This window comes from Pararge aegeria, chromosome 6 (assembly GCF_905163445.1).
Source record: "Pararge aegeria chromosome 6, ilParAegt1.1, whole genome shotgun sequence".
Lineage (NCBI taxonomy): Eukaryota > Metazoa > Arthropoda > Insecta > Lepidoptera > Nymphalidae > Pararge > Pararge aegeria.
Window position 1 is genome coordinate 17,243,766 of NC_053185.1, and position 22,402 is coordinate 17,266,167.

Below are 22,402 nucleotides of genomic sequence, written 5' to 3' on the forward strand. Positions count from 1 at the left end.
ACACATGACCAATTTTATAAATTTAAAATGCATATAAAATTTTATGGAACCAACAGGATTTGAACCTGCAACTCTTGGGCAATTGCGCTTCCACCAATTAAGCTACGGCTCTCCTACCGTGGATGCCGAAATTAGTATATGCCTTTCACTTCAGTCCTATAGCAATTGTAGCGTCATCTAGTAGGAAACGTTGCAGTTTCGATTTACCTTTTCAAAGTCCATATTACAATGAGACACGTTTGAAACAAGCAATGACACATAGCTTTTTTTTAAAATTAGGTACAAATCCTGTCGATTCCGAAAATTTTTATTTGCATTTTAAATTTATAAAATTGATAATACCTCCAAGTGTAGGTAAAAACACTAATAAAAATTATAAAAATATACACATGACCTATGCACAACTTAAATGGTATATTATGAACGCATCAGGTTATACAATCATTTAATACTACATGTTTCAAATTTGCAAAATGCTCTTATAACTTGCAACCAAACAACTTGCTATCAACTTGTGCACAATGTCCTAAAGTTAAAATTATTTTATGGCCTAAAATAATCAAAAGTGCAGTATCATACTTTTAGTAATGTTAGTAATAAATTTATACCACTATAGATTACACAATTCTATCACATCTATATAAAGTAAAACAAATAAATATTCATTATAGTAAAAAGCATTAATAAAAAAATCCTTAGTGAAATAAAGATATTTCATTTTTAAGTTCAATAAAAGGAGTAATCCCCTCCTAAATCAATGGTGCTAAATCCAGTCAATTTCTCCTGTGATAGCTGACAAATACACATTCTTTATGTGCATATCAAATTAGTTGTAAGTTGGACGTCGCCTAGCAGTTCGCTGTTTATCAAATCTCATTTCCATCTCCTCCAATACTTTTGGAGTGTAACGAACAACAAGTTTCACAGACCCAACAGCCTGTTTCAACAATTCAACAGCTTTTTCATGGTTCTCACCTTCCACAGACACTCCATTGACCGAAAGTAACTGATCACCCCTCTTCAAGCCTCCATGACGATCTGCAACTCCACCGGGTATGATTCTCGAAATGTATATGGGAGAATTTTGTTCTTTACCGCCCATTACGTTGAATCCAAGCCCTTCCTCCGTCTTGGGTAACTCTACAACTCGAGGATGGGCATGGCCTTCCGCGGCAGCGAAAGCAGCCACTGTTGCTTTGGCCGTCGCAGAAGCACGAATGTCCGCTGAACCTTGAATGTCCACAGTCTCGTAAACATGCTCGTAAACTTCCCTAACAGCGTTTAGGAAGTCACTTTGCAGTACCTTTTGCAAAGCTGCTAATTTTGTTGCTGGTACTTCACCACTTTGCTGCAACTTCTCGAGTAGCTCAATGGCTCTTTTAATGTCTCTAGCCAATGTTAGTTGTTCACCCGCGTTTGCACTCATATTGTAAGCGTGAATCTAATGTATTGAACTAAAAAGTCACAGTTTTCGGAAGTAAATCAATACGAATTTCACTTATTCTACAATTGTCAGACTGAAAATGACATTCGAGATTCAGACATTTTTTTGATGGGTTCTTGAAGTTTTCCAGCTGTCTAAGTTGTGACTATAAAATGAAAAACTGCGTTCAATTTACTATCATCTAAAATAAATAGAATAAATTCTAAAATTAATTATTATATTATTAACTATTGTAAAGTAATTATTATGTTATTTCTAAATGCAACTATTTTTTTTTTTATGTGGCTATTGTTTTAATACTAACTACCCGGTAGTTCTCAAATTACTGGCAAAGAATTTTGACTTTTGATAAACTTGAACGCGCTGTATATGTAAACGAAAAAAGTTTGTTTTGATTTATTGACATTTTTTGTCACATGTGACATTTAATCAGTTGTGCCAACTTAGAAGAGTTTACCTTTATTTGGCCTAATATTTTCGTAATTGATAATTTCGGTGAAATAAGTGCCTAATTCCTAGTTCTTTGACATTATTATTGTTTTTTCTATCTGCATTTAGTTAGCAAAGTAACAGTTTGTGTGTTACGTGGTGTTGCAGCAGTTTTTTACTATGGATGACTTGGGTAAGTGAAGCTGTTTTGGTGTTATCATAACCTGTTTTGATCTGAAACATAGTGACGTGTTTTATTAGTAAATTCAGTCATCTCTTAAAATAAAACATAATTGCGAAGGCAACAATATTTTACTTGGTGACACAAGTCGTTTACATTTCAACTCAACTATATGAACCAGTAAATTTAAATGGAACAGCTAAAGCAGCATTTGTGGTCCTCTTAAAAAATTATAAATAATACATAAACATGTATATATCTATTTATATTATTGATTTGTTTCACGTATGTACCTATTTTTTGGAGCAAGATTAATAAAATCCGCTAAATATAAACTTATCTCTTATATTGGTTTTTGACAAACAATACAGCTAATGTTTGTTTATCAACTATGTGATAAAAATTATCTCCTACCGTTTGAGTGCATTGCACTTTGATACCTTACAGAGGACTCTGGTACAAAAGAGGAACTTTTATACCAGAGTTCTCTGTAAGGTTGGTCCTCACAGAGGATTCTGCCATAAAAGTGATTACATCATAAATTAAAAGCAATAAGAGTCTTCATTGGAATAGGAATCATCTATGCAAAATTTAATAAAGATAATTTAATTCCATGACTTCAATTGAACTCTTGAAAAAATATTTTTCCATTTTAAGTTAGAGGCCATAATAAACAACATATAACTTAAGATTAGTAGGCCATAATAAACAACATATAATCTGAAAGCTTAGTGGTTAAGACCTTGGCTTTCTTGCTCTGGGCTGGTGGGAGGCTTTGGCTGTGGTCTTTTGCCATCTTACTGACTAAAGCGTGCTGCTTAGCAATTTAGCAGTGCGGTACAATGTTGCATAGGAACTGATTAGATGTATGGGTTTAAAATAGCTGCCATATGGCTATCAGGTTAGCCTATTACTGTCTTACTGTCTACTCTAAAAAAATAAAAAAGTTATAAAGCATGAAAATAATGTTAAATCGAAAAATCCTCCTGCTCAACGACTATTGTCAATATATTTATATATTATCTTATTTTTCTAAGGTAGGCACTGCTTCTGTGCATGTAAAAAGTGCATGCCACTGCTTGTAGTTTATTGTTCTGCTTGCGGCTCAGTTTGGCCTGTTCCCGGGTGTCACTTTGACTGGTTACAATCTATTGTGATCTAGCTGACTGTTAGTAATTGTGTGATTCACAAATCTTAAATCAATACTAAAATGACTGAATGAAAAGGACAACTCTTTGTTTAGATCTGTAATTTTAGGTCTATTACAAGATTTGTTATCTTTATTTTGCTACAAGTTAGCAATCTCACTTGGTAGTAAGCGATGATGTAGCCTTTTAGCTGGACGTTAATAAATGATACAAAACAGTCTGTCTTTTGCTACAAAACATTATTGGTTGACATTTTGCCGTTTTCTTATTTTTATGATGTTCATTAAAATATTTACGACGTTATCTTTGCGCACAGCGTCGTCGCCATTGCATATTTTCTGATTTTGATCGTCTGATGGCATGATTAATGACCATGGCACAATCGAGGTCACTCGGCCCACCCAGCAATCTTATAAAAAGCCCATTAGGCCTAACCTAGTCCAAGGACATAAAATACTTAACTTGGAAACCTTAGGCTAAGATTTATAGGTGTGCTTTGACTTAAGCTGAAACGTATAGAATGATTTACGTTTTTTTTATACACAAAACACCTTCAGATAAAACGCTTTCCGACATCTTCGAGATACCAGACAACATACAAGTATTAAAAAGTACTTACTTGTATTGGTAACTGAAAGGCTAGCATGTGAACCACGAGAAAGTTAGGTGTACTCGTCCTAGAAAAGATACGAGTAAATAATTTGCTCGATTTACGCAGACTAGTCTTACTGAACAATTCATTAGTCAAATATGCCTAACATGGGTAGACCAGGTTAAATTGGTTCGATGTTTATTATTTAATGAATGTCTTATATCATCTAGTGGGCACGGGTCACCCACAATGAGAATGTTAATTCTAGCGGTAACATCAATGGGTCATGCTACCTCTTAGTGTTCTTTTACACGGGTAGCCCATTGCCTACGGCGGAGAAAACTATACTGCGACAGCTGCAGTTTCCTCTGCCGCGCTGGCAATATGTCGCCATTATGAAAGAACCTTAAGAGTTAGCCTGTCCCACGAGATGATATAAGACATAAGTCTACGCATTTTCTCGTCTTAACTCTTAGAAATAGGACGAGAAAATGGAGCTCACTTGATTACAGTCTGTCCACCATCTACTTGAATGGCACAGATAACAATTTTGAAACTAAAAAAGATTTTTTAAAGTCAACGTCACGATAAAAAACTATTTATGCAATCGTGGATAGAACAAGCATGACTTGGAGGTATCATGATTAAATTGATCTTTGCCATTATTTAGTAAGTAGGTCCTTATTTATCTAATCGATAGTTATGCAGGTACTCCTACGCCCGATTTCATCGTTGAAACTAAATAGGTATATACAACTTCTTATACAGACATACAACTTCTGATTAGTTTCAAAGAACAACCTTCTTTCGCTATTCTACACAATATACTGATTAACCGCACCGCGTCGCAACGCCCGCCTGTGCAATTATTAAGATTGTTTGGATTCGAAGGGTCGTAGCGTGGGGTTTAAATATCTTATCCCTTCCTTTAAAGGAAGGGCTCATAGGGCTTTTCGTGTCTGAGCTCATTTTTGTTTATGTTGATAATTGTCAGACCAAGCAGTTGGCCCACCCGATGTTTAGTTTAATCATCACAGCGTCTATACACAGTGCAACACTTCCACAGGGCATGCAAGGAGCACGACCGACAACATGCCGCCCTGTGTTCAATTCCCTGCCTTTGGCAGGTGGACACATTAATTTTATCCCTTGTAAAGGGATATATAGACCAACGAGGCAGTTGCCATAACCATTAATGTAATCTAATAACCACCCTACATTCCACAGTCTGTTAATAAGTCGGTGAATGCATGCTAATGGCTAATTCGTTGGCCCCCGTCCCTCGCAATTAGCTTGATTATCCGCCGCCATGCTTCGTTAGCGACGGTGTTGAAATATCGGGACACTCCTATTTACTGGCAACTTTTCCGCTATTGCCTATAGAGGACGAGCCTCCATCTTCTATCTCGTTGCTCTCGAATTGATTCTGTGATCCTGGATTTGATTCTGGCAATCGGGTCAAAAAGTTAAAAGTTATTGGGCTTTCCTGTTTAGAAATTCTCAGTTGTAGCTCGGTGTTCGAACAGTGCAGTGCAGTGGATTTGCAGTGGTTCAACCAGAAAAGGCAGTACGCAAGTACTCAATAACATTTGAAAGTTCACTGACTACCTAAACGGGAAGGTTTGCCTATAATCACAAGGCTGGGCAGACCAGGCCGGGATTGCTGATCGCAGTATATAGTAGGAGGACGCTGTTCTGGGGATCAGAACACAAAATGTTGTCACCACCTTTGTTTTTTAAGCAAATTGTATAATTCTTTTCTCTGGCCTGGTGTGGTAGGAGGCTTAGGCCGTGTCTTGTTACCACCCTACTGACAAAGTTGTGCTGCCAAGCGATTTTGCGTCGGTAGAAACCGAATTAGGTCTATGGGCTTAATATAACTTCCATAGGTATGGAATGGATGTCATGTTAAGGTTAAAATGACAGCCCGTTACCATATCAGATTGCATATTTGCCTACCAGCAGGTGGGGTTGGCTGACTTGGAGTGAAATAAAAGATACAAATAATAACCCCACTCCTTACGTAGCTAGAGGTAGGTCCATGAGGATTTCCGTTGCAAATAAAAAGGAGAATCTTTATTTAACTTAGACGCTAGTTGTATAGCTATATGGTTAACATGGCCCGTAAACAGTTGCGTCACAGCACGTCACAGGCAATTTTTCGCTGTCTTGCGTGTTTCATTCTCAACTTCCATCAGTACGACGCGTGCCGACTACCAAACGACGTGCTTTTTGGTATCTGAACACCATAGCGATATCCCATTATTGGAATTCAGTAAACATCTGTAATCACAGTCTACACCGACTTTTAGTTTTATAGTTTCTGTTATATATTAGTGTGGCTTTGATAGTGTATATTTTACATATATTTTTTTTAATTATTTTCGTCATCCTCAAAATATTCAGGAATCTAGGGATGGCCAAAAGCAGAATTAAGTATAATAATAATAAAGGTTTTGTTTAACAATTATTATCTATTACCCGTGTTCTTCATCTGCGTTTATAACAGTTAGTTCGTTAATATCGTGGGGTCTTGTTTTTCTGAGTTAAAAAGTGGACTTTGTTAATCTCCATCCTTCCGACTAACTGTATGCCAACAATCAAATTGGGTACTTAGGTAGGCCGTGAAGGAAGAACAAACAAATAAACAAACGCACTTTCGCATTAGTTAGTGAATATTTTAAATAGATAATTACTATCGCTATTTTCAAAATATTCAGGAATCCAAGGATAGCCAAAGGCTAAAAAAGTTTAATAAATAAAAGACTGATTGGTTCCATGAACAATATCGCATTTTCAGGGACGAAATTAACCTCCAAGGAGAAAGTATTTAACTATGCCATAAGTAGTTTTGTGGACTGATTACAAGTTATAAAACTGAATGTTGAAAGCTCTGCAATATGATCGTTAGTGACTTCGGAGTTGTTTTTACCATTGGTCGTTGATTTCGGTAATTATTGGCACGGATTCAAAGACTAGCTGAAGTCTAGACCGGGTGTTGATCGCATCAATGAACTGTAAGACTTGCAGCTTGTTAGCAATGTACGCCAATATTCTGAGGATTATTTTATTTGATTTTTATGCTTTTCAATTTATTCAGCACATTTATAATGCAAGGTTTAAAATAAATTTAATAGTAGAATGGAACGTGTACATACGTTACATTCTATAATAAAATTAAAACAGTTTTAATGCAAGGTTTAAAATAAATTTAATAGTAGAATGGAACGTGTACATACGTTACATTCTATAATAAAATTAAAACAGTTTTGGCGCAGCCTTTTTTTTTTAAGTTAAATAATTCCAATTCCATTTTTAAAACACAAGTAGGACATTGTTTAGTAGAGGAACCGATATTTTTCGGGATGATCTATAACAAAAAATCATTTACTGAAACTAACTTAAAGCATTGACCAAATGAGGTCATTTACATTTTCAGTGTTCTTGATATTATTACAAGACTAGAAGTAGACAAATAAACACTAATGTTTATAGTGGCCCTTGACATTGGAGAGATTTAAAGCAAATAATAAAAGCCAGAACCTAATAAATAATGGGGAAAAAATGGGACCATTCGGAATAAACCCCATTGAAACTAAAAATAATTTTGAAAATCCATCTTTATATGACGAGTTTTAATAACTTCCTCTTTTTCCGAGGAAGTCTGATTAAAATACGTATCTACGACAATATGTATTTTATACATAAGTATATTTATTATATACTTATTTGCTTAGTCTAATGGCGGGCATTAATTTATGTAACTTTTAGTAGGGTCATAACGTTAGGGGAGCGGTTGTCAAAACAAAGTTTTTGGTATGGTTCGTGTATTCAGCAAGAAGGGAGAGGCGATGTGGTGTGTCGTGTTTGTTGGAAGCAAACGATTACTCCAATTTGAAAACATAGTACATACGGCTTTGGGGTTTGAAAATATTACTATGAACTTGCGTCGATATAAATACTTGATAGTAGTCGATTCGATCGAGCCGGAGTATCTGAGCGGTCAGATCCACTTTGGAGTAACACTAGGAGTTTGATAAGGCTTCAGACGACGAAATAGGAACATGTCAAGTGTACACCTTTGCTTGTTAACCTAGCTCAGTTCGTTCCACGAAAAAGGGAACTTTCGACATACGAGTACTTCTAAAGGAAGCATCGGAAAAACCTCTGAACGTGTCACACTGTCCAATTAGACAGACCTTAAAGTAGTGCAGTTGTTAGTTAGTTAGTGCCTTTGCTATCTCAATAATAAATGTCCGAAGTTAATTTCAGTTTCCTTTGTAAGTATTTCCGTCAAGTTACTGCTTTGTAGGTCTACAACTTTCGAGGGGTCCTATTCTCGCTCAATAAAGACGACTATTATTTATTTTAACTTATATTTAAGTATTTATGGCATGTTAAAATATGAATTAGTATACATATATTTTTTTATATTTTTCAATTATATTGTTGTATTTGTGTAGTCTGGTTTATGTATTAGGATGTAGTTATTCGTATGAATATGTTTTAAACCGTGTACCCCACCTTTTCGTTTTTGAGTTATCCTACTACATTCGTTAAGAGTTTTTTTTTTGTTTTTCTGAATGATGTGGTGTACAAATAAAGAGTATAAAAAAAAAATTAATAAGGTCCTGTATTTAATTCGATCATCTAAAGAAAAATTGAGTGAAAGTTTTTTCAAAGGATTCGAAGCATTAGTCCGAGTCAAGGAATAACCTGTCAGATTACGTTAAATTGTTGGGTTCTGTTTACAATTTAGTGATAGTAGATCATTAAAGTCGTGTAAAAATCTCACTTCCACCAGTAAGCCTATGCTGAGCTGTTAAGACACTTGTAGGGTGATAGTGATAAAGATGATGATTGTGTTGTTAAGTCAGGAGACCCGAGGAACCTTGGAGTACCTAACATCAAACTGAGGAAAAACTTTGAACATATTGAGAATAGAAAGAAAGTGGTAAATCACTGTTGGTGCCCTGAATAATGCGAGAGCTGTAAAACAAAATAGAAGTATAATATTCTCTGTTAAAAATGAGATATAAAAATTGCATACACGTCTGCAATTTCCACGTAGCAATTTAACCATTTGCCACATAGGTACGAGTAAGTGGGTTGTGGGTTGCGTTAGCGGGTCCAGAGCAAATATTGCCTTCCTTATTAGAGCCCTCGTACCTCGAACAATGGTACTCGTAAAATGGCCTCGCCGTAAATACTCTATCTGTTGTTTTACTTGTTTTCCACCAGAGTTACGCGCTCTCTGAATTTTGTTGCGTGAAAGTGTTACTCTTTATGGGTTTATGTTGCTGCTGAACTTGTTTATTTTAGCTTTTATTATATGTATGCTCATTAAATTCCCGTTTTGAAAGGACTTTAGATAGCTAGCAAGATAAATAATGCAATTATTTCAGATATTAACTAAGAAGACTTTCTTACACTTGATTATGCGTTCTGATGCTCGCTTTTGCGTTTATTAAATACAACAATAATCTACAGAGTTAATGTCCTATAGGTTGGTGGGTTGTCACATCGACCTTCAGGAGAAACTGAATGCTCTAGAAGATATTCAATGTGAGATGGCAAGCTTAACTAACGCATTGTAAAGTGAAAATGGTCGGGATGGCTTAAACATGATGTCCTTGAACGACCAGTGAGACACAATCGTAATACCAAACTTAAGAGCTCAGATTATTCTTAGCTCGATGAAGGTTATTATTATAGGCCTAATTTTAGTATAGTTCCTTGTCATGTTATTAAAAATGTACATACAAGGTATGTTAAAAGGTATCAATAAAACATTTATAAAAACTGCTTGTCAGAGTAAACCAATGATCAAAGGCGTCTGGTTTCAGCCAATCAGCCTATAAAGCAATCGATCTTGAAAGGTATTTTAAAAATTGTGCTCTGCGTCTCGACCAACAGAAGGCACGGCGAAGCACTTAATCACAAATTCCCTAGCCGTAAATTCTCGTTCGGATGTTCCTGCAAGTTCTTAAGCTTTAGAATCCGGTCGATGTTGTAATTTTGACATGGACGTAATTCTATTTGTCTCGCTTACAGGATGCCGAAAGATCAACACGGTTACTAGTAATTTAGCAATGTTGATGCGTTTGCATGCGAAAGTCTGATTATTCCGCGGTAGGATTTAGACCGATACCTGACCTAACCCTCGGACCTTGTCCTATGCAGATTTTTAAATAAGTGATGCGTTCCATGATTTAACTTCCTTTCATTGCGATTTCTGTTTAATGTTCAAAATATCGTCATTATCAACCAACTAGCGGGCACGGGTCTCCTCTCAGAATCTAATCTAAGAAGATGAATTTTGGTCGTCCTTGCGTTCACATGCCTTTGATAATATTATACAGAACACTCAGGCATGCAGGTTTCCTCACGATGTTTTCCTTCACCGTTAAGGCTACTTCGAATGACAAGGACGTATACAAAGCGTTAGTTTCTTAGGCCCTTTAGTCTCGGGAGAATAGTCGTGGGTGTCAATTGGGTGTTGAGACTCGCTTGACAAACCGTCTCAGTCCGCTCCGATCTGAGGGAATTTACAAAGCGTACCATGTATTTATTCATTAATGTCCGGTGATAGTTATACTTCTATATATGGTTAAAAGTTTACGAGGGTTCCAAGCTCTAATCTAAGAAAACGTCCTCAACATGCCTAGCCGAGTATTCTTTCATTCAGTAAGGCTGTTAATTTCACGGTTCTTTCCAAATCCTACCGTGTCACACGCATCCGGCGATACGACGCGCACTAGTCATAAAGCTTCCGCGTGTCACTCTATCCGCCGTCGCATTCCCTCGATCTCACCATGCTCATTAGATGCAGAGAAGAGCCACGACACTTTGATCTATTGCGCGCCTAAATGACTTCTCATAAACGACGTTAATTACCTCTTAAAGCCGCCGCTGACTTTATACTGTTCTTATCTTAATATCTGTGCCCGCTCATCTCCTGTACTCAATCTTATATATCGTACAGTGAGGTTATCGTTTTTAGCCTACTTAAAACATAGGGTATGTAACGCAAAAATCCAAACATATATATATAAAAAAAAAAACTCTTCAGCATAATCTACTTGGTATATTACAGATCACCTTTTAATGTCAATGGTAATAGCTAAATTACTATGCCTTTGTTTGCATTTATTTTTAAACGGAAGCTTTACGCACTTTATTGATGTAGACAAAACTCACAAAAGGAGAAAAGAGCAAGCGTATTAATAAATATTTGTTTTTCGTGCAAAGACATCATCATCAGCTATCTAAATCATGTTATTTAAATTTAGAAGAGGGGTTCGTAACCTGTCAGAAGAGGTTAACAAAAAGACAGCAAGTCACTAGCCAGATTTTAACATTCTTGCTTCCTAGCAAGAATGCCATGCCCGACAAATTTGTCTTGATTGTAATCGCAAGTTGATGTAGAGTTTGCGGGGGCCCTTATAATTTCCACTGAAACTAATTTAATTACGACCATAACGTTTTCATATAAAATGTGGCGTTAAAAGAATTCATTAGCGAGAGTTTGGATATAAAATGTTTAACCGTGGAAGTTATGGACTTATTTTGTTTATTTTATTATTATAAGCTGGTTGCAGATTTATCCGCACCGCGCACGAGCCTTGTAAATGATGAGAATGGTGTCAATCGTATTCAGAACAGATATTAAATTTTTTAAGACAAGTAGGGCTTTTTGTAACATTAAAGTTTTATTACATTTCAGTTTTATCAATTTGTTTTTCAAATTCTTGTGCTCTTATTTATTCGTATAAACAATAAACCAGAATAACAAGATTGTTTTTATGTACAATTATTTATCGGTTTAGCGTACCTAAAATGTCCATGTAACTGCAGATTTTTAGCTTTAACGTGGTGTGTCTTTAGGTGTTTTAAGTGTTTTTTTTCTCGAATTGGTTAGTTTGGGCAAACTCACAGAATCCGCAAATAAGATATATTTCCAAAACCAGCTGTTTAGTACTGACTACGTTTAGCCGCTTACGCATAACAAATACGGCGCGTACGGAGCATGCTGATATGAATGTGTGATCGCCTTTCGAAATAACCACGCGATAAATCGACCCTTGATTTTGAATAGGGCATATATTATGAATTTATTGATTTGTGTTCATAATTTCGTATAAATACTCCAGCCATGCCGGCTGGAGGAACATGCGCAGGCGCCGGTACGCTGCGCTCTACGTGTCTACAACTTTAGTTGTGACTGGGACGCGTTGACGAATACTCTCCTCGTTGAGTCGCACACCTAGCGCCTCGCGACCTCGCACTCCTGACATTGGCTTATCACGTACGACTTAAACATCGATATAAGTATCGATATGAATAACCTTATCAGTTATCGCTGATAATGGCGTCAGTAATGCCCACACCAGTTTAACGTCCTTCAGCTACACAAAACTTCGGGCTTATCAGTATGTACTAGGGAGTCAGGAAGCGGCAGGTGTTAGTGATAATTAGTAAATGCAGATTTGTTTTGTTTACTCGGATGGTGTGTAGGCTGTGATTATGGTGCGCTAACCGCAGTGTTGTTCTCGTGGGTGTATTAATTCACAAAACCGCCTCGTGATTGGCCCAACATGGATCGGACAATGTACGGCAAGGTGCTGCCAGGCACCTATTACCCTTTTCGCTGCGCTATGAAGGAGAACGGAATCTCGCCGGGCTGTGAGTACTGATATTATAATCCTTTTTAATGAATTAAAAATCTTCCGTTATTAATAGTTACAAGCAAGTGTTTATTTGAACGTTAATTTGTTATTTTTAGAAGTTTAATTTGCTATCTGCGTTAATTTGTGTAGTATATCTATCTAGTCATCAGGGCTCCGTATCGAAATGTTAAAAATGATGCCATATGATGTGAATTTTTCCGCCCGTCCGTAAACGCAGATTATTTTAAGAACTACTAAAGGTGGCAAAAATATCAAAATAAATTGTGTTTTCGGATAGATTTTCTGTGATAAAAATTCATACTAACAGCGTTTGTGAAAATTGGTGATTTTTCAACTTCCATTAGTTAAAGCCCCTTTCAAATTTCAGGACTCGGTTTAAGTTGTCAGATTATGTTTTAAAGTAGTACATTTAAAAAATAACATATTATTATATTTATAAATTTCTAACTGGCTCATTGGTGTAGTGGTTACCATATTGGAAAACGGATCTCTAGGTCCTAGACTTTTATGCCCAATTCGGTACTGCCGAGTCCGAAATTTTTTGTTTTTACCAATGGTGTATCCCTAAGACACATATCGTCACTCCGGGATGGTATAACTGACATGTGATAGTCAAAGTCAAAGTCAAAAATATCTTTATTCAAGTAGGCCCGGCCCATAGGTGGCACTTTTGATGCGTACATAAGAATTACACGGTAGTGAGATGATGGCGATAACCACATTCGTAAACTTAAAATTAAAGCTACGAGGGTTCCAAATGCGTCCTGGTCTAAGAAGAAGCCCACAACAAACTTAGCCGGGTGTTTTTTTTTTATTATCACCATCTCACAATGTGATTTTAAGTTATTAGAAGAGCAACCTGGTTAGAGCAATAATTTACACCCAAGCTTTTTAATCGATTACGTTTTACCTTTATACTATAATAGGACTTTCTATAAGCTTACGTTTAATACAAACTTTGAACTTTTTAAGAGACATCTCCAAGATGTCAATTGGTAGTTTATTGTGGAATTGTATGCAATTTCCTTAAACGAATTATGAATTTTATGTAACCCAGTATGTTGCACTGTAGTATTCGTTTGACTAACTCTTAAAGCAGCAGCTGATAATATGAAAGAGAACCTGTGCCCAGCTGTGGGACAAATAGGCTGTCGATGATGATTCACGTTTTTTTTTATTCCACTACAAGTTAGCCTTTGACTGTATTCTCGTGTCACTGATGATGCAGTCAGTAGCGTGCACTTAATTCATGCACAAAAGCAATGCCCGACCTAAAAATTTTGCATAGCTCATAAATGCGAAAGATTTTGCCATTCTATAGCATCTTTCTTCTTTATGCATACCCTGGTCAAAAAGCCTGTGCATGCCACTGTGCCATAGCCTATAAAAAGAGCAACACTCTGCAGGGGATGCAAATTCCCTGTATCTCTCAACCTTAGGCGCAGGTGTTAAGCCGAGTGGCGTAGAGGGTATACGGGGTAGGCAGATGATATAAAATTAAGTAAATCTCCAGTACTCTATAAGCTAAATATAAATACTTAAGGGTAGGCTTTTTAATACTCTTACAATGCCTATACTTAAGTTTTTTTTTAACTCGTACTGGAGATTTTCTTCATTTTATATCATCTGCATACCCTGTGCATACCCACTATGCACGCCACTGGACGCAGTCTAAAATTGTATCGGGCTAACCTGTTAGGGGGTATGGCAGTTATATTAAACCCATACCCCATATAATCGGTTCATACGCGACATCGTGCAACGTACTGAAACGCTTAATTGGTTTCGACGAATTTAGCGTTGCGGTACATCGTGTCAGTATGGTGGTAACCAGCCACGTGCAAAGCCTCTAACCAGACCAGATCAGAGAAATTTCAAAAATTTTAAACTCCCAAATTGTTCTTTCTGGGAATCGAACCAAAACCTTACCTTACCACTGCACCAGAGAGTTTTTTCTAATATAAAGTAGGTACCTATCTTTGTGTTATTGTTCAAGTGTTTATTTACTCTCGTATCGTGAAGTGCATAGAGCGCGCGCTCGTGTTTTACTTACAAATGAATCCATTCACTTACTGTTTCATCTAATCATTCGTCCGGTTCGTTTATTTTTATTTGCGGAAGAGAGAATGCTTCGGGAGCGGTGAATAGAATATAGTGCAGTCTTGTATTTATTTATTTTATTCACTTCAGTGAACTCTGAAGAAATAGTTTGCTACTTTGTATCGTAACTTTAAAAATAAAAAGTAGGAACACTGAAATGAAGTTAAAGAATATTACGCTTAATTTAAAGATGCAGGAAGTGCCAAAAAATATTGTTGTTAAAAGAAATTAATAATATCGAATAAAAAAAGAAACATCATTATGATTGAAAATTTCTAAAACATCATTGTTCTTTATCAAGTCAGTGCATTGTATTAAATCGTATTCGATACCTGATTATTCATATCAATATTATGTCAATGTATCGTAAGAATAAATATCGCCCAAAAAATATCGTATATCCAAAAAAGATATCTACCTGTATAAATCGATATTTTTACTACAAGCGTAAGTCAGACACATCACATAGTAATTATTTGTGTTATATTATAAACTTAATTGCAGAGATTTGTCTTTTTATTTATAGCAACATTGTATGCAAAATTGTAAGACAAGGTTGCTTGTCTATTGATATTTCATATATTAGACAACGTCTGCTAAAGAACTATTCTAGTTCCGTAAAACTATTCAAAGGCGCTTTTCGCAATACTCTGCACCATGACCATTTATATCCCATGGGCTCGTACTAAGAACGATGAGAGCATCAAAAACTATTTTAATTGATAACATAAGTGTTTAGATTATTCAGAAGTGAGATTAAATAAACGAAGAAAAAAACGAAGTATCTTACTGGTAGGTACCTAACTACAGTAAACAGAGTTTATAACTATAAAACAAGAATACTTATACTCGAAGGAGTCCCGTAGTCACGTACAAAGCTTTCTTGTTTCTAATGCAAAGATGGAGTGTGGAATGCGTTTCCGGCTTCCGTTTTAATCAACTCCTTTGGTACTCTAATACCTTAAATTAAAGAGTAAAGCCATCTTACAGATCGCTCTACCTTAGCCTTTAGTCCTATATTATTAGTTATCATAACCACCGCAATATCTACGAATGTGAAATGGACTACACTTGTTGACTCGCCAGACCACCATGGAATTCTAGAATGTTCATCATTCATTTATCTTCTGTTCAAGAAAACAGGTTTTATCATATTAGGAGTAAACAGGCAACTCCTAGGCATTTACGCTCGACCTTAGGCATCATCAATCATCATTTGCAATCAGTGTGAATTAAAATAGTGACAGTCAGTAGCCAATACACATTTGAAAATTTAATATATGTTCACAAAAATATATCTTAATTTAAGAGAAAATGTGACTTCAATATTTTGAGACATTAAAACGCAAAAATAAACTTGCAGTGCAATATAAGAGACTTCGTATAATAAGTAATTCATTTAAAAGAAATTGTAAATAATTTTACATTAAATTACTTGTCGATATCTTGACTACATATAATAAGTAATTCATTTAAAAGAAATTGTATACAATTTTACAATAAATTACTGGTTGATATCTTGGAGAAGTCTCTTAAAAAGTTCAAAGTTTGTATTAGGTGAAAGCTTAACGTAAACGATAAAAAAGCATGGCTATAAATTACTGCTTCTACCAGGTTGTTTCTTAAATATTTTAACAACGTGAGATGGTGTTAGTAAAAAGAACACCCGGCTAAGTTTATTGTGGGCTTCTTCTTAGACCAGGGCTAGTTTGGAACCCTCGTAGTTTTAGTTTTAAGTTTCCGAATTTAGTTATCGCCATCACTACTCACTACTATGTACACATTTTGTATGTAATGAACACATCGAAAGTGCCGTCTATGTGCCTATTTGAATAAAGAAATATTTGACTTTATCTTTTCACTTTAATGCAGTCTAGCTTTGTCCGATATATTTTTCTTTATTCCACTACAAGTTAGGCCTTGAATGTAATCTCACCTGTATGATGCAGTTGTAATAGTAGCGGGTTAACCTTTAAGGGGTATGGCAGTTATATTAAATCGATTACCCCTTATCGGTTTCTAATACGCGAAACCGGGAAGCTAAATCGCTTGGCTGCACGGTAACCAGATACGACTGAAGCCTGCCTGACCAGATCAGTGAAAATTCGGAAATTATAAATTACCAAATCTCCTTGACTAGTGATAGAACCTGGGACCTCCCAATTATAAGCCCATAGCGCTTATCACTGCGCCAGCGAGGTCGTTAAATATAAAGAGAACTTCTTCACTTTTGTATACAACGTGATGGTTGCCAGATTATTTATAGATATTATGTTTTCTAAGATGTGATGTAATTGTGTCCGGAGACACATGTGGGTATTATGTAGCGTTTTATGTTATTTACTAGTTTTGTGGTCCGACTTTGTCCGCGTGGAGATTTTTTTTCTACCGACCGTAACATCTAGAGATTATAGACTTGAAGGTTTTCTTGGCTTATATTATCTGAGTCAAACATGAATTTACAAAAAAAGTATTTACAACTGGACTAAATTATTGTTATGTTAGTTTATGTTTAGTAAAATTTCCACGTGTACGTGTTTGCGTATGACCTATTGTTTAAGTGTGAACTTTTGGTACAAAATTGTCAAGGGCCATGAGCTTTTCCTTCCCATATCTAAATATAAGGTATCTCTGTGCCAAATTTCATCAATATTATGTGACGACCTCCCTGACACAGAGGTCAGGACGGACGGACCTCCCGGACGTAGGACGCTTATAAGAATAAGTGAGAGGTCTCAAGGAAGTTCGAGGAAGGCTTAATACCACTCTATCGACAAAGACGTACCGCCAAGCGACTCAACGTTCCGATACGACGATGCCGCATTAAAACAGATTTGGGGTATGAGTTCAATACAACTGCTATATCTCTAACAGGTTAGCCGGTTAAAATCTTAAACTGCATCATCACTTACCACCCGGTGAAATTGCATTCTTACCACCCGGTGAAACTTGTAGTGGAATAAAAACCTGTCTATTCAGTCAGATCTAAAGGTAGCAAACACACAGACACGCTATTGCATTCATTATAAGTATTATTATAGATTCACAGTGGATTTAGTCGTTGTTAGGAATGTGAATAAATTACGACCACTTTAATAATTTGCAGATTGCTCCATGTGGTAAAATAATTATAATTTGAATCAACTTTAATCTGGTGTAGCTAATTACGCTATTATGGACGTAAATTAAAAAAAAATACCCTCAACTTTATTTTAGTTATTGCTGGTATTAAACCTGGGTTTAACGGTCCGTAATCGATAATGTTTAGCAGTGTTCGGTTTTAATTAACCGGTAAATTAACGATAACAGCCGGTTAAAATATGGTATTTTTATTTTACCGGTTAACTGAAAAAAAAAATAAACAAACTCATGTGAGTTTCAGGATGCGAAGAATACTAATTTTAGTATTTTGTGTGATAAAATAATAATAAAAAAAATAACTGATTGATATTATTAGGTTAACAGCTGATATTTAAAAAACGTCATCGACGCAGCAGTTAGCCGGTTAATATTATATTGTTTATTATTGGATATCAATGAAACCGATTCCGGTCGAAACCCTTTTGTTTTTGTACCGGTTTTCAAACCTTGATGCTAACTGCTAGAATCAGATATTCCATGAAATATAATAATAAATAAATAAATATACTACGACCATACACACATCGCGATCTAGCCTCCAAGTAAGCGTAGCTTGTTACATTAGGTACTAAGATGACTGAAGAATATTTTTATGAATAATATACATAAATACTTATAATATACAGATAAATACCCAGACACTGAATAATATTGCTGTTCATCACACAAAAATTGTCCAGTTGTGGGAATGGAACCCAGGGCCTGGACTCAGAAAGCAGGGTCGCTGCCCACTGCGCCAGTCGATCGTCAAAATACATAGGGATGGTACATTTTATACATGCTTTTAATCAAGTCTCAACTCTCAATAGCAAGGTATAATGTATGGAAGTCATTGTGATGTTTGCAGGGCAGGTTAATTTGGATTCGTTAGCATTAGCTAATCAGTGAACGTGGTTTCGTTACTCGTTTTACGATTGGCCAGTTCATGGTAGCCATCTTATTTTTGGCAGACTAATTTGCTTATGTTTCTCGATGTTAAGTCTGTTAAGTCGATGGACTAAGTTTCTAAATTTTATCTTCGCGTTTTAGATTTTAGTAATCTATTTCCAGAATACATGTACTTTAATATCATAAATCTGAAGAGTTTTATGAGATTTTTGATCGCGTTAATCTTATGAACCGATGTTTGGAACTATCAGTAGATTTTGTTTCTTTTTTTCATAGAAAATTTCTTGTTTTATTAAATAGGTACATGGTTATAAACTTATAACTACTAATATTATAAATGCAAAGTTTCGTTGGCTGGATTTTTAGTTTATCCTCATTTCAAGCAGCAGCAGGTCCATGGTCCGTAATTTTTTTTTATGATCCCTAGTTACAGCCACTCATAACAAAATGAACCGAAAATTGTTAAGAATGGTGTTTCGTGATCCAACTTAATCATCTCATTCGTCGTACACTGTAATAAAGACTGTGGTATGTGTATTGAATATTTCGTATGGAGATTCAACAGCAACTGTCAGAAAGGTTACGTAATAGGAACGGTTAGATGGACGGATGGTACGTAAAAGCCCGAGACAGCGTTTCTAAGTCAAGCCAGCGTGTAAAGTCTATTTTCAATTACCTGTCTTAGAATGTAAACAATAAGATTATTGACAAAAATAAAAACCCACGTATAAAAAAAGTTTTGTTCGGATTTAATCATTTATTTTATTACACTTGTTTTTTTAAGTTACAAAACATACTTTACCCTAAAAAAATTATGAAAAGAATGTTCAATTTTTTTAAATAAGTCATTAAAAATGGAGTTTAGATGCTGCTATTAAACATGATTCGTAGTGTTTCAAAAGGATTTCTTTGATATTATGTCAAGTTAATTAGCTCGAGCTACAAATAAGGCGAGAGGTGAAGTCACCTCGATTGTTATGAGGCAGGTTAATTTAGTTCCATTAGGATTAGTTAGTGAATGCGATTTTTAACCCTCGTGTGCATGCGTGCGTGTGTGTGTGCATGTCTGTTCGTGTGTCTGTTTGTGTAATTAGTGTCCTTAGCTATGTTTGAAAAAAATTGCCAATATGGCCGCCGCGCCGCCGCAAGATGGCGGATTATATATTTTTTCACAACTCCCTCGATATGGGTACCGATTGAAAAGGAAGATTGTAGGCTATACTGATGGGGGTTGTATAAAAAAAAAAAAATTTTTGTTCCTTAGTCTTGGTTTCTTTTATAAGTAAACACCGCCGTAAAATATTGGGGTTGACCGCATTCGGGGTCTCTTTATTCGACCCTTGAATAACCATATTAAAATTTTGTAGGACGGTCTTCCTGATACAGCAGGTGGTTAAAAATACTAGCCGTTAAGGTGGTAAGGATAACACGTTCCTGCGAAAGAAACGTTATGTGGGTATCTATGGATCCAGTTCAATTGCATTTCATTATATACTATTAGTTAACTCTATTTGCGGTTTTAGCTTTAACCTTAGTTAGGGTCTCCGTTACGAGATAACCGATTTCGATCCCCGGCACTTACTTCTAACTTTTAAAAGGTATGATATCTCATACTTATATATATAAAGGATAAATTTAAAGAAGTTAAAATAATGACGGTGCATAGTCGGTAAATATTTGAAAATTTAATTTATGTCCATAAAAATATAAAAATATTCAAAAAGAAAATGGACTGTAACAGTATAAATATAAGAAGCTAAAATAAAGTTGTTGTGCAGTTTATTAGGCTACATAAGATTGCTAATTTATTCAAGGACAATTATATATTATTTTATAACAAATTACCGAATGACATCTTTGAGATGTCTCTCAATAAGTTCAAAGTTTCTATAAAACGTAAGCTTACAATCCTAATTAATAATAATTTTAAGGATTAATAAAACGATAAATAAGCTTGGGTATGACTTGCTCTAACTTCATAGCTTAATATTAATTTACCGTGAGATGGTGATAACTGAAAAAAAATATATTAGACCAGGGCGCGTTTGGAACCCTCGTAGCTTTAGGCTCAAGTTGGCGAACGAAGTTATCACCATCCCCTTACAATTATGTTAACATATATTTATGAACGCTTTATAAGTGCCTGTGATAAGCCTACATAAATGAAGAAATTTTGAAATAGAATTTGAATAAAGCTGAAGTGGTTTCCTCACGAGGTTTTCCTTCACCGTCGAAGCAAGAGATATTTTGATTGCTAGAAACGCAAGTCACTTTTAGTTAGTTAGAAGTGCGTGTTGGGATTCGAACTCACCCTCCACGAAAGTGAAGTGGAAGTCCTACCCACTGGGCTATAACCGCTGACATGAATAAACGAACAATATCGACAATACTACAGTAGTTTTATGTATTCCATTAAAAACAGCTCCTGTTCTCCATCGCTCATTTGTCGTTAGAGCGACGTAGTAAATTAAACAAATTGTACACTTAAGATTACCGGAACTGACAATACAAGTATTCCATCATAATCATTATAGCGATCATGGTCATCATCATACATTATACTTACCCACTTGCTGAGACACTTTTCTTTAGAAACGATACAGGGGTCAGTTTCTTTGTTTTATTTTTAAATGCGTATATTCTACATATACTTCTTAATAACTAATTGACAGACAACGCAAATTGGGTCCGGAAGCATGGAATTTTGTCTGAAATTTGGTTAGATACGTTTTGTAAATACAAACAACATCTGCAATTTGCTGTCTGATGAACAGAACACACACAACATTCTGATATAACAAGACTGTTCTGTGAATGACTAGCTGTTCTGCCCGTGACTTCGTCCGCTCTTATTTGGACGTTTAATAAAATCTTGGGATGCCAAATCGTAAAAAATAAAAAAATTATTTCGATGGAGAATGGATACTGACATTGTGACCCGAGAATTTTATATATTATATATAGGTGTAACAAGACATGCTAATGATACAACTCGTGTAATCAATTTTTGTTTTATTCCACTACAAGTTAGCCCTTGACTGCAATCTGCATCTACCTGGTTGTAAGTGATGATGCAGTTTAAAGTGCTAGCGGTCTAACCTGTTAGGGAGTATGGTGGTCACACCCCTAATCGGTTTCTATGCGACATTGCACCGGAACACTAAATTGCTTAGCGGCACTTCGTTGGTGGTATGGTGGTAACTAGCCACAATCAAAGCCAGACCGAACCAGAGAGGTTTTTTTTACCAGAGATATTATTTCCAAATTGCCCCTGCCGAGAATCGAACCCGGGACCTCCTACTTAAATTCATAGCTCTCACCGCTACGCCCGCCAGGGAGATCCGTCTATAACTAAAATACTCTATCTTAATATATATAAATCTCCTGTCACGATGTTTGTCAGCGATGGACTCCAAAACTACTTAAGCGATTTTAAATTAAATTGGCACACCGTGAGCAGTCTGGTCCAACTTAAGAGATAGGAAAGCATAGATCTTTAATTATAGTCGCACTTTTATTTTATTGCAAATTATCTGTCTATAATTAATTGACAGTCACATGTTATATATACTACTATACTCATTTAAGGCTTAGCGATTCTGAATACTTTAAAAACAAAATTAAACGCAGACGAAGTCGCGGGCAACAGCTAGTAACTCCATATTATGCAAAACGTAATCCTGTCGTAATAAAAGTTGTTGAGTATGTTAATAGTTACACACCATTTTCGCGCTTTCTGATACCAGTATCTAATCTCTTCCAAATGTCAAAATTTTCAAAAGTATTGTG

The 22,402-nt window shown here is 35.8% G+C and overlaps 2 protein-coding genes across 3 annotated transcripts in view; one reads left to right on the forward strand and one right to left on the reverse strand.

The window, feature by feature from the left end:
• Nucleotides 1–327: 327 nt before the first annotated feature.
• Nucleotides 328–1,557, reverse strand: LOC120624700 (protein lin-7 homolog C). Its single transcript, XM_039891375.1, has 2 exons — nt 801–1,557; nt 328–676 (listed from the first exon to the last, which is right to left on the reverse strand). The coding sequence occupies exon 1, from the start codon at nt 1,424–1,426 to the stop codon at nt 827–829; it is 600 nt and encodes a 199-aa protein (XP_039747309.1). The 5' UTR covers nt 1,427–1,557; the 3' UTR covers nt 328–676; nt 801–826.
• Nucleotides 1,558–1,888: 331 nt separating this feature from the next.
• Nucleotides 1,889–22,402, forward strand: part of LOC120624189 (paxillin) — a 96,738-nt gene continuing 76,224 nt past the window's right edge. The window contains exon 1 of one of the 2 annotated variants that reach the window (XM_039890567.1): nt 1,889–2,066. In XM_039890567.1, coding sequence (XP_039746501.1) covers nt 2,054–2,066 — 13 coding nt within the window. In that variant the 5' untranslated portion in view covers nt 1,889–2,053. Of the gene's footprint in view, nt 2,067–11,965; nt 12,480–22,402 lie in introns of those variants that run through there. The other variant, XM_039890566.1, reaches the window with a different exon arrangement.